The 12,127-nt window shown below is 41.5% G+C and overlaps 1 protein-coding gene across 2 annotated transcripts in view; it reads left to right on the forward strand.

Moving 5' to 3' along the window:
- FAM135A (family with sequence similarity 135 member A) overlaps positions 1-12,127 on the forward strand; it is a 78,030-nt gene that overhangs the window by 50,931 nt on the left and 14,972 nt on the right. For both annotated transcript variants that reach the window (XM_066612425.1, XM_066612426.1), the window contains 4 exons: positions 877-950; positions 2,480-2,634; positions 3,277-5,533; positions 7,698-7,858. In XM_066612425.1, the coding sequence (XP_066468522.1) occupies positions 877-950; positions 2,480-2,634; positions 3,277-5,533; positions 7,698-7,858 (2,647 nt within the window). The remainder of the gene's footprint in view (positions 1-876; positions 951-2,479; positions 2,635-3,276; positions 5,534-7,697; positions 7,859-12,127) is intronic.

Genomic DNA, 12,127 nt, shown 5'->3' on the forward strand with positions numbered 1-12,127 from the left:
GAACCACTTCCTAACAGCTTCTTGCCATGCCGTGAGCATGAAGGAATCACATAGGAAGGACCAGTGATGTTGCTTCCAATGCTATTCCCTTGCTATTCTAATAACGTATCTTAGAAGGTCAAGTTTCATGTAAGAGGGAGCCATACCACTGATCCTGGTCATGTAGTTCCTTCATCTTTGTGTTACTCGTATGGTATGGGAGGAATCCATGGAAAGGTTGTTCCACTTGCACCTAGATGTGATCTTCAGGAGCATTGTAGAGAAGTCCCACTGATGTTCTGTCAACACTGGTGCTTCGGTGAAGTATGGGTCTCTAAGCAGGAGGGCATCCTAGGGAGAAAGTGGGAAATAAACTTTTCCAAGAAACTTTATTTCAGGTAATAACTGATGTCCTTTCAACACCCCCTCAAAAGATGTTTGATAATTGGAGACATAGATACATGGTTTTCTGATGAGTGGTGACTTGCCTGACTTGGGCAGACATCTTTTGTTGTCTGCACAACTGACAATGACAATAAATATGAAGTGCATTTCATACTGAGAAAGAAGGCATAACTCAAAGCATAACAGAATTTTGCTTAGTGTGATTCTTAATACTTTTTTATTATTTATTAACACATAATGGGATTTTATTAACACATAATGGGGTTTTATTAGGACATATCTTTCCAAATGGAGAAAAAATTGGGCTCTTGTTAAAATATTTGCTGCACAATTTTCATTCAGCTTAACTTACTATTTTATGACAAATGCTTTTATTGTCTGTTGAACGTGCTCCATTGGTGTTAAACTGTGACATATATGTCTCTCTTAGAAAAGGAAAGGCAAACCGCCCCTCACTGTGAACCTCTTGTTTTATGATCTTGAAACTTTTAGGTGCGCAGATTTTCTGAAGCATTCTTTTATCTGGAACATCCAAGGGAAGCAGCCCTTGCATATCAAGAACTACAGTAAGTTTCTTTACATAGAGAAGATTATGGAAGAGTTCATTGTTTACTAACTATTACGGAATCATTGTACAGTTCTTTTTGTGCATGCATGTGTATATACACACACTCACCATGCACCCTGTAATTAGCATAGTAATATCTTTAATATGCCTGTGCTACATAAATCAGGCTTTCTCAAATTGTTCCGGCCACATCTGGAACAATTCTGAGGCCTATAGAGGTTGCACGCAGAGTCAACGGGCCTCAGACATGCCCCAGAAGTATTGGAAGGACACTTCATGTTTTCACAAAAACCAGAAGTGCTCTTTAAACATGTTCATGTGGCTTCTCTGGTCCTCAGAAAGGCTCCTGGATGCGACAGGAAAACACCTCCAGTCACATCCTGGAGCTCAGGTTCTGCCTTTCACATCAGACCCAGAACCCACAGTGAGTTAAGTCTGTGGGTCCCAAATCTGCAGATTAGGAGATCGGGCCTGTATGCTGCTTTTCAACAAAAACCTTTTCACAACGTGGTTTATGTAGCATCCTGAGACTACATTACTGAGTGGCTAATAGCAATGTACTATTTTAATTGCTGGTTCAACTGTGTGTGTTGTTGTTGTTGTTTTTTAAGTTGTAGACAGGTCTTTGCAAACACACCAAAAATTATGTTTCTTTGGAGGCAGGGTTCAGAGACTAAATTGAAGGACTTCACACATGTCAGCTCCTTAACCCTCACAGTGGATCCTACCTAGCCTTAGAGCCCAATTCTGTCCCTCCCCCACTCTGCTGCAGCCTCATTGAAAATGAGTGTGGTGTATCCAACCACCGGGGCGGGGGGAAGGAGTTGGAAGCTTTGGAACAGAAAGGGAATTTAAATCCCTTTGCTCCTCCATAAGCCTCTTGCTCTGGCACAAGTCCGAGGACAGTAAGTGGGCAGGGAGGCTGCTGATGGAGGGAATAGGTTCCAGCACATGCCATTGCCACCAAATCTACCCCTCCCCCCAGCCTTTCCACCCCCTTTTTCTTCCCACTTCCTGTTCAGTTTTGCCCCCTCCGTAGCCTAACCTGCTCCAGCAGCTGTGGACAACTCTGGTGACAGATGGGGAACATTCTCACATTTTGTGACAGTGGAGAGGTTCTTCCACTGTCACAAAACCCTCCATAGTACAGCCAAATCCTGCATAGGACTGGGCTGTCAGTTTCTCATATTGTGCCTGCTGCCCTGTAATATCCTATATTAGGAATACCCTATATTCCCTCATTTTTTCTGTTCATTGATTGCTCAGTTTTACAATCAGGACAGTGCATGAATAGCACTGTTCCAAAAGGTTATTACTTATGCTGATGATGAATATAGATGCTATGTAATCAAAATTGATTTAGCTGTATTGAATATCACATAATTGTCATTATTAACACAATGAATTTGCACAAGCTAGTGTCTATGTCAAAGGGTATATGAATAAAATTAATGGTATTATCAGTTATTGATTGTGGTGCAGGACTACTTTTTTACAGCTGTTTCAACATAAAATGATGTCTTTCAGTGCTCAGAGTTACCTCCAGATGTGTACTGCAATAAAAAGCACGTCCTTCTGTAGTTCTCTCCCACCTCTACCTATTGAATGCAGTGAACTAGATGGAGATCTAAACTCCTTGCCTATAATTTTTGAGGATCGATATTTAGATTCAGTCACTAAAGGTAAATCAAGGCTATTCAAATTTTGTCTTGTTATATTGACATAGAGTTTAGTAATTTTTCTATCTTACAAGATTCTTATGAATATGTTGGGTGGTATTGCAAATAAAAGAAGCTCTGCTGCACACATGAGTGCTCTCTATAGAACTCAGTCCATGTACTAATTATCATAAATTCATGCATTAATCTGTTTTTTTATTGGCGGAAAAATGATATTTTTTAATGAATTTGACATTTGGGGTCAGGCCTCCTTATTTGCAGATTTTGGATCCTCAGAATTGACCCAGTGTGGGTTAGGAAGACCTCCCTGTATCTTCTGTATGCAATCAGAAGTATCTTACAGTCACGTCTGAGCTGTCTCCCCTTCTGAGGCCTGGGGAGAATGTGCAAGGCTTCCCTGGACCTCAGAAGGCCTCCTGGACATGGCCAGAAGACTCTTCCAGGAGGTACAGAGTGGGCCAACCCACAGATTTTATTATCTGCAGGTTTCGGTATCTGCAGGGGAAGAGATCCCCTGCAGGTACCAAGGTCCAATTATATATGTATGAGTTCATATATTTAAATCCATGAAAATGTTAAATAGTTGGTTATTAGTATTGGTTGCCATTATCATATTGTAATTTTTTTCTCCCCTCTTTTTAAAAGATATGGATGTACCCTGGCTGGCTGCTCATCAGAGGTCTGACTCAAAGAAACTTGATAAACTAGATTCTGAAGAAAATTTTACTGGCTTTTCTAGCCCAGAGTTGAAAAATAGATCTTCAGTTCCCTCCCATGCTTGGCAGCCAGAAAATGAAAAGCAGTTCACAAGGTCTGCAAAAGGGAAATGTGAAGATGCAAACAAATCCAAAGTTAAGGTTACCAAATTGATGAAAACAGTGAAACCTGAAAATCCCAAAAAAATTGTAAAGCAAAACTCTAAGGATTCTGTTGTCTTGGTAGGCTACAAGTGCTTGAAAGGTGCAGCACCAGAGGACATCTCTAAATGCTTTGAAGCAATGCCTTTGTGTAACCAGAAAGAAGAGCTGGATTCTACAGTTGGTGAGCATACTTGTGGCACAAAGGGTGTTACGCGACAGTTCAGTCAGAAAGACCTTCAGAGTACGCCCTCAAGAACTGAACAAAGAACTGCCAACCTGATTAGGGGTGAGGATAGCCAGTGTAGTTCTGTCCTCTCTCATTATGCAGATTCAATCATTTTTGGTGGATCTGATATCCCCCAAGCAGGCATTGGGGGAACTCACGGTGATAGCAGCTTGACACATAGAAATGCTGTTGAAGATTCTTATGGTTCACCAGGAGTTACAAAAATAGAGGTAAAACCATATTGTAAAAATATTTATGGTGGGGAAAGAGTGTGTGTTCGAATTGGAACAAGGACAGAAGTTTCACAAAGTGTAGCACGAGGAGAGAACTTACAGGAGCCCATCTTTGAAAGTTCAGGGACAGAAAAGAGAGTTAAATCAGAAGAGGAAGCACTGCTTGAAAAGGAAGTATTTTCAGACTTCCGATATACTGAGGGTGCTCTGGCAAGAGTTAAAACCAACCAGCCCAATTTGTCCACAAAAGAAACCCATGCTGGAGTTGTAAGTGGAGATATACTTAAGCTGCCTGATGTTACCTATGCATCATCTAGATTTTCAGATTCTGGTGTAGAAAGTGAACCAAGCTCTTTTGCAATGCTCCCAAGTGCAGATGTGACTTTTGAAACTCCTCAAGGGCAAAGTGCATGCAACAGTGAAAGAATATTTCCTCAGCTTGTGCTAAAACCAGATTTCACTATTAAAAACCTAATAGAAAGTCACTGTACTGAAAGTACAAGTGCGGTTAGTGAAATTCAGTCCTCCTTGACATCAATAAACTCTTTGCCTTCTGATGACGATTTGTCCCCTGATGAAAACTCTAAAATATCTGTTGTACCAGAATGCCAGTTAAGCGACAGCAAAACTATATTAGACCTGGGAGCAATTGATTTGACAAAAAATGATACTGAAGAACCAAATGTTTTGCTACATGAGTGTGTAGTGTTCTCTGGACAGTCAGACTGTGAAACTACACTTCTGCCTTCTCAACCTTCAAATGTAAAAGACTCCTTACAGTTGGTTTTTGATGAGGATGCATCTGCAGTGAATGTTTCTGGCCCACCGTCAAATAATGATGCAATTTGTCAAGATTCCCAAAGGCTAGAGAGTGACTTGCATGCTGTAGAAAAAGCAACTGAAATGCCTTCAGGAGTCGTTCATCCAGGGGAATCCTGCATGGTTTCAGATTCACTCTGTAATTGTGCTGAGGATGATGTGAAGACATCAAGTGAAGGAAATCTGAGTGAACCTTTGGAGCAAAAGCAAGAGATTGATAAATTGCCAACTGGAAAAAAAGATGAGGTTACAAGCATGAGCATATTCTCCTTGGAGGGAAGTACTGATACATTGAAGCAAGGGCTTGTAGAGAACTACTTTGGCTATCAAAGCAGTACTGATGCACATTCTGCTGACAGTAGCAATCCGGTTAGTCCACAGAGATCGTCAGTGTGTTCCCTTCCACCGGAGGAGGAAGACGAGCAAGATCAAGACATGGTTGAAAATGGTTATTTTGAAGAAGCAGATGATATTAATTTATATGAAGTGTTACATGATTCTGAGGAGAATCTTGGGCTAACAACTTCGAGATCTTTAAGAACTGAACGAATGAATAGTGAACTTTTCAGGGATACAACAGATATGGCTCCATTATGTTCAAGTAGCCTGGCTTTTCCCTCTACGCTGAGAGGATATCCATGCAGTGTGTTATGGTCTTCAAAGGACAAATCTAGTGCAACTCGCAAGCAATCTGGCAGTGTGTCTAGCAGTACAACTTCATCTGTTCCTTGGTATGAGTGCTCCCCTAAACCTCAAATCCTTGCGTAAGTGATATGATTTAAAACAATGTGTTTAAAGCTCAGTTTAGTAAGAAAATATAGAAACTGTGCCCATTTCTTCATTGGCATTTAATTTTGAGTGTTTCACTTAAAAAACGTAACTTTACAAATACAGACATTTTTTATTTGCTATTTTTTACTTGGTTTGGATGTGGATATTGCAGGTTTTCTTCATGAAATTATACAAGTGTTGATGTCTCAGAGCATAAGGACTATGATTGTGATCCACAGGAGGAGAGAGGGAAATAATTTTAAAATAGTGTATCAGTTCAATGAGAAAGGCAGGTGCTGCTCGTATGAAGGTGGAACCTGTCTCACAGGGCAATCCTGTGCATACTTACTCAGAAGTAAGCCCTGTTGAGTTCAGTCGGTAGTTTGAAAATTGTGTTATTTACCTTACTCAGAAGTAAGCCCACCGTGTTCAGTAAGACTTTAGGTTGTAATCCTATCTTATTCACTGGAAACAAGCACCTCTATCAGTGTGAGTCACACCCAGGTGAGTGTGGCTGTAATCCTTTAACACTTTCTTGGGAGTCTGTTGCACACAACAGAACTTACTTCTTAGTAAACATGCATAGGATTGATTGTATATAAAGAATTTCAGTCAGGCACTTTCTAATGCTGTGACATAGGGCCCAATCCTAAACTTCCCCAGCACCTGGAGGAGCAGTGGTGCCAAAATGGCCACCACTGTATCGTCTGGGACCAGGGAAGCTGCCTGAGGTCACCTCAGGGGAAGGCAACCTTAGTTCCCTTATCCTATGTAGAGCCTAGGTGGCCCCAATGGGTCTACTTGGATCTGCACCTGCTATTGAGCGGACGCAGACCGGAGGTGACCCTTGTTAATCTCCGTGGCTTGGGGGGTGTTAGGATTTGGCAGCAGCCTCTGTCTCCAACCCCCTCCTGGGCCAGATCCTCCCTCTGGCCTTCCTCCTCCCCCCCTGAAAAGCCTTGCCACTGACTGGCAGCGATACCACCTGGAGCTTGCCCAATAGTTTATCACATAATTTTTATAGTGGTCTCTATTGACTGAGAACTAGAACTAGTTCTTTTGGGGTGAACGCCATTGCTATATCTTAGTTGTCTGCAGAAATGATTTCCAAGGCACAACTTTCAGTTTCTTTGCTCCTGAAAGAGGTGAATCCCAGTTGTAATCACTTTTTTTGCAATTAGGTGGGAAATTGGACTGGGGTGGGGAGAGGCATGAATTATTTTAAAGTTTGACTATTTTTTACTGAATAAGATTTTAAAGTAATCTATCTAAAAATTTAACATTTGTTAAAACCTGGAAAGTTTGATTTGCTTTTAGAGACAGCTGAGAACTGGACAGAGGTATACGTTAAGTTTCCCATCTTCAGTCTTTTCAGTGCCTGATCCAATTGTGCACAGAGAGATTGGCAGCTGTTGGTTTTGATCTTGAATTTTATTAGTAGCTTAGTTATGAACTGTATGGGATATGACTTCATATTTTTAAATTTCAGTAGCTTTTTAAAGACTCAGTCCTATGGGTTGTTCTACAGGCAAGTATCTGTCTCAAAATAGCATCATACCAGTTTCAATATCATGACCTACAGTCCTGCAAACCAGCCTAGATAGTTGTGTAGATGCAACATGATAGAGTTGCAAATCATGCAAGCAACCATCATCATTAATAAACATGAGAGTGTGATACCTGTCCAGTGCTGCTACCTGGAACAGAAATGTGTCTGTGATCATTCAAGGTAGTGTGGAGGCTCCTTAAAGGCATTTCATCACTAAGACATCAGTGTACACAGCTGATGCATAGTAACTGGATGCTGATTTTTCAGCATAGCATATTGAGATTGCTCCACTTGCCTCTCAAAGTGCCACTGCAGATAACTTGTAAAAGCTACTAAGAGTCATCAGAGCTACATGTATCTTTTGGATTGGCTGTGTAGTAGTCTACTACACATAGTGTAGACTATTAGACTAACTAATAATTAGAGTAACTAATCTGTTATGCTTATATGCCTGTGGGTTTCTGATCTGAAACACTGTGTTTGCTTGTTTTGACAATCTTGTCAACCACCTGTGTTCTTAAACTGAACTGAAAGTTAAGCAAGTCTGATTTACTCCTTATCTTCATATGCAGCATTTTACTGAATTGAATGAAGTCTGTTTGTTTCAGATTCCTCCAGGCTAAAGAGGAACTGAAGCAACTTCAGCTCCCTGGATTTATGTATAGTGATGTTCCCAGACTGGCATCTTCTGTACCTTATTTCAGCACTGAAGAGGAAGCAGGTTCAGAAGATGGAATACATCTCATAATCTGTGTGCATGGCCTAGATGGTATGCTGTGGCAGCTGATAATGGATTAGAAAACAGTTGAGGTTCTAGATCAAGTCTTGGTTTAGATGTGAGAATTCCACATTAAACCATATTGAAAAAATAGATTCATTTAAGTGTATTAAGAGCCTCACTTCACTTACTTCATTCAATAAGAAACTTTTTAGATTACCATTTTTATTTAATGTTTGCTGATTAGGGAATTGCTTACATTTGGTATGCTATTTACATGAGCCACCAATAAGTATTTTTTTAAAATTGGATTAAATTCAAGATTAAGTGTGAAACATCAAAGTGACGTTTAATAGTTCTGATCTCAGAAAACATGGTAAATGATATAGCTTTTTGTAGGTCCAGTTGTGTTATGTATATATTAAATCATTTATGAAAACCATTGCCACAAGATATTATTCAAGCCTATGGGGATTATACATATAAGAATAATGAAAACTTCTGCTTTTTAATAGACCTTTATGCCACGGGTCTTGAAATATGTATTGGTTTAGATTAGAAGGATAACTTTCCAACTCCTATTTTGTCAGTACATCTACATCCCTACCGTTTTCAACATTTTAGTACTTGGTTTCAGCACCATGGCATCCTGACTCCCTCTCATAATCTGATCCCCATTTACTGCCTGCCCCTTCACACCCCTTCTCTTGGTCCCTCTGGAATTGCTGCTCTTCTTCCAGTGAGCACAGACAGCAGTCCAGGATCTCTTTTTATCTCATCTCTTCCAGGTAACTTACTCTTAGTGAAACTTACTCTTCTCCATCCCCAGTGGTACCACCACTGTTGATGTCCTGTCCTCTCAGAAACCTCACCCTAAAGATAACAGTAGTGGTGTTGATTGCATTACCTCCAAAATCTGCTGTTTCAGTCTGTCTCCCCATCTGACACTGCTTCTCTACCTTTAGATGTTCCTTGTGTCCAACCCCGCTGGATCCAGCCCCGCTGGATCAGGCCATAAGCCCATCTAGTCTAGCTTCCTGTATCTCAAAGTGGCCCACCAAATGCCCCAGGGAGCACACAAGACAACAAGAGACCTGCATACTGGTGCCCTTCCTTGCATCTGGTGTTTTGACATAGCTCATTTCTAAAATCAGGAGGTTGCACATACACATCATGGCTTGTAACCTGTGATGGATTTTTCCTCCAGAAATTTGTCCAATCCCCTTTTAAAGGCATCTAGGCCGGATGCCATCACCACATGCTGTGGGAAGGAGTTCAACAGACCAACTACACGCTGAGTAAAGAAATATTTTCTTTTGTCTGTCCTAACTCTCCCAACACTCGGTTTTAGTGGATGTCCCCTGGTTCTGGTGTTGTATGAGAAGGAAAAGAGCAACTCTAGGGAGGGAACGATCCACTCTATCGTTCCCCTGCATAATTTTGTATGTCCAAATCATGTTCCCCCTCAGGCACCTCTTTTCTAGGCTGAAGAGGCCCAAACACTGTAGCCTTTCCTCATAAGGAAGGTGTTCCTGCTCAGTAATCATCTTAGTCGCTCCCTTTTGCACCTGTTCCGTTTCCACTATGTCCTTTTTGAGTTGTGGCAACCAGAACTGGACGCAATACTCCAGGTGTGGCTTTACCGTTGATTTGTACAACTACATTATAGTATTAGCCGTTTTGTTCTCAATACCTTTTCTAATGATCCCAAGCATAGAATTGGCCTTCTTCACTACGTCTGCACATTGGGTTGACATCTTCATCGAGCTGTCCACCACCACCTCAGGATCTGTCTCCTGATCTGTCACAGACAGCTCAGAACCCATTAGCCTATATGTGAAGTTTTGATTTTTTTTGCCCCAATGTGCATTACTTACACTTACTTACACTGAAACATTTTGCTGCCCATTCTCCCAGTTTGGAGAGATCCTTCTGGAGCGCCTCACAATTGCTTCTGGTTTTCACCACTCATCATTGCAGATGATAAGTTTGGTATCATCTGCAAACTTAGCCACCTCACTGCTCAACCCTGTCTCCAACAGGTTGAAAAGCACAGGTCCCAGGACAGATCATTGGGGCACACCGCTTTTCATCTGTTATGCTTTTGGTTACACCATACTACTCTTTGACACTCCGTATTGCAATTCTGAATTCCCCGTCCTTCCCTCTTATAACCTTCATTTCTGACATTGATATTTAGCTCACCTTCCTGTTGGGCATCACTTCCACTTTGCTCCTTGGTAATTTTAACACTGATGTTAATTCCATAGTCCAGGTGCTTCCCATTTCATCCTCCTAATCTTTTCCTTCTTTTGACTTCTCCTGCAACCTGTGCTGCATTAACCCAGTGGTTATCTCCCAAGCATCGTCACCTTTGCCCCCTGTGTAGAGTCTGCATTTTCTATGCTCAATTCTTCCTGCTCTTCAACTTCTGACATTTACCCTATTCACCCTTCTCATTTCTATCCATGGCATTCATTCTCATGGTGTAGCTGAAAATCACTGTATGAGCCAAAGAACTTGCTGGCTACGTCTATTATAAATTCATCCTCTCCTCCTTCCTGTCTGCTATAGATCTGATATATAGCACTATTCAGACTCTGTGATCTGTACTAAAGACTCTAAGAGTCCTTGGGATGACTGCTTTTGTTTCAGTATAACTGCTACAGACAGAGCCAGTCTCCTTGGCAGCTCCTTCCTACACACAAAGTAGTGGAGTGGAGTGACTTCCTTTAATCGAAGCAGGAAATGTGGGGCACACTGGGATCTCTCCCAGTGAACTCTTTTCTTGCTTCCTGTAAAGAGCCTATGTGGAGGAAGGAGCAAGGTGAGGGAGCCAGATTGCTGTGCTTCAAGGATTGGAATGCAGTGATCCTGGCTCTTTCTTCCATCTCTTGAATCATAGCAGGAAATGTGAAGCACACTGGGAGCAATCCCAGGGTGCTTTGCATTTCCTGTTTTGATTAAAGAGCCCACGTGGAGGAGGGAGCCAGGTAAGAGGTGAGTGAGTTTTGGGCAGAAAGTAGCAATTGCAGGGGGTGGGGGTGGCAGAGGTATTGGGCTGCTTCAGGAAGCTTGGTTGTTTTATCCAGTCCTTCTCTTATTCTTTGCATGTCACTGACACTGCTTTTACAAAACTTACTGACAATCTCCTTACTACCAGATTACATTAATTATATAATCTTACTTTATTCTTGTTATGCTTTTGGTCTCCACAATTCCGTCCTCTACTAGTTATCTTCCTACGTGTCTAGTTCTTCTAAAAGTTCCACAGGGAGAAGCTCTTCCTTTCCTTTTCCTTTGTCAGGATCCCTGCTATTTTTTCCTTGCACATTGTCATTGGGTTATATAATCAAATTCCATGACTTTCTGCACTCTCTGTTCTCCATTGTTGCACAGCTCTGTTTCTGTAGTACAGAAGTTTCTGCCTCCATCTTGTCCCAAATCTCTGTCTGCTGGATGCTTCTGCTTGGATGCTTCTTAATTGTCTCGGTATGTCCAACATAGAATTTCTCATTTTTCCACACAAGCCCTCCTCATCTATTGACAGTGTTGCCATCCATCCTGTAGAAAGTCTTGCGTTTGTCTTTGACTTATTGACTTGCTCTTTTTTATTCTCTTTATCTGGCCTGTTGCTTGGTCATGTCATTTCCCCCTCTCCAATACTGTCAAAATCGAGCTCTTCCTCTCTTTACCCTCAGCAAAATGCTAGCGCATGCCCTGATCATCTCTCACTTTGACCACAGCAATGTTCTCTCTGGTATTCTGGTTGGCCTCAGCTTTCTCACCTCCACCCAACATTCTGCCACCAGAATCCTGCATCTCTCTCATCGCTCTGATTTGTGTTACACTCTTCCTTTCATTTCTGCTCTAGTTTCCTATCCCTATATCCATCTGAAGCTTTCAGTCCTTACTTTCAAAACTATCCATAGTCTTTCTCCTTATCACTCTGCTCTCATAGCCTCTTAATGCTACTGCCTGTGATCTTTGCTCCTTCAGCTCCACTTCCCTCAGCTGTCCAAAAGTCCTTTTCTGTCCTCCACTTCCTTTTCAGCTGTCCTTTTCTTCCTAGCTGACCGTTATGCCTGAAACTTCCTTTTAAATCACCTGTGTGATACCTCCTCTTTTATTTCATTCAAATTCCTCCTCAAAACCTACCTTTTCCATGATGCCTTTAGCACAAGCCCTTAGTCTCTATATCCTATTGCAACTAAGTCTAAATACATGAGCATTTAAATAATTGCATATTTTCCCCTATTTATTCCCCTCCCTTTGTTGCCATCCTTGTGTCTATTCCTAGACTCTGAGCCCCTTAGAGCA

This window comes from Tiliqua scincoides, chromosome 1, assembly GCF_035046505.1.
Source record: "Tiliqua scincoides isolate rTilSci1 chromosome 1, rTilSci1.hap2, whole genome shotgun sequence".
NCBI classification, from domain to species: Eukaryota; Metazoa; Chordata; class Lepidosauria; order Squamata; family Scincidae; genus Tiliqua; species Tiliqua scincoides.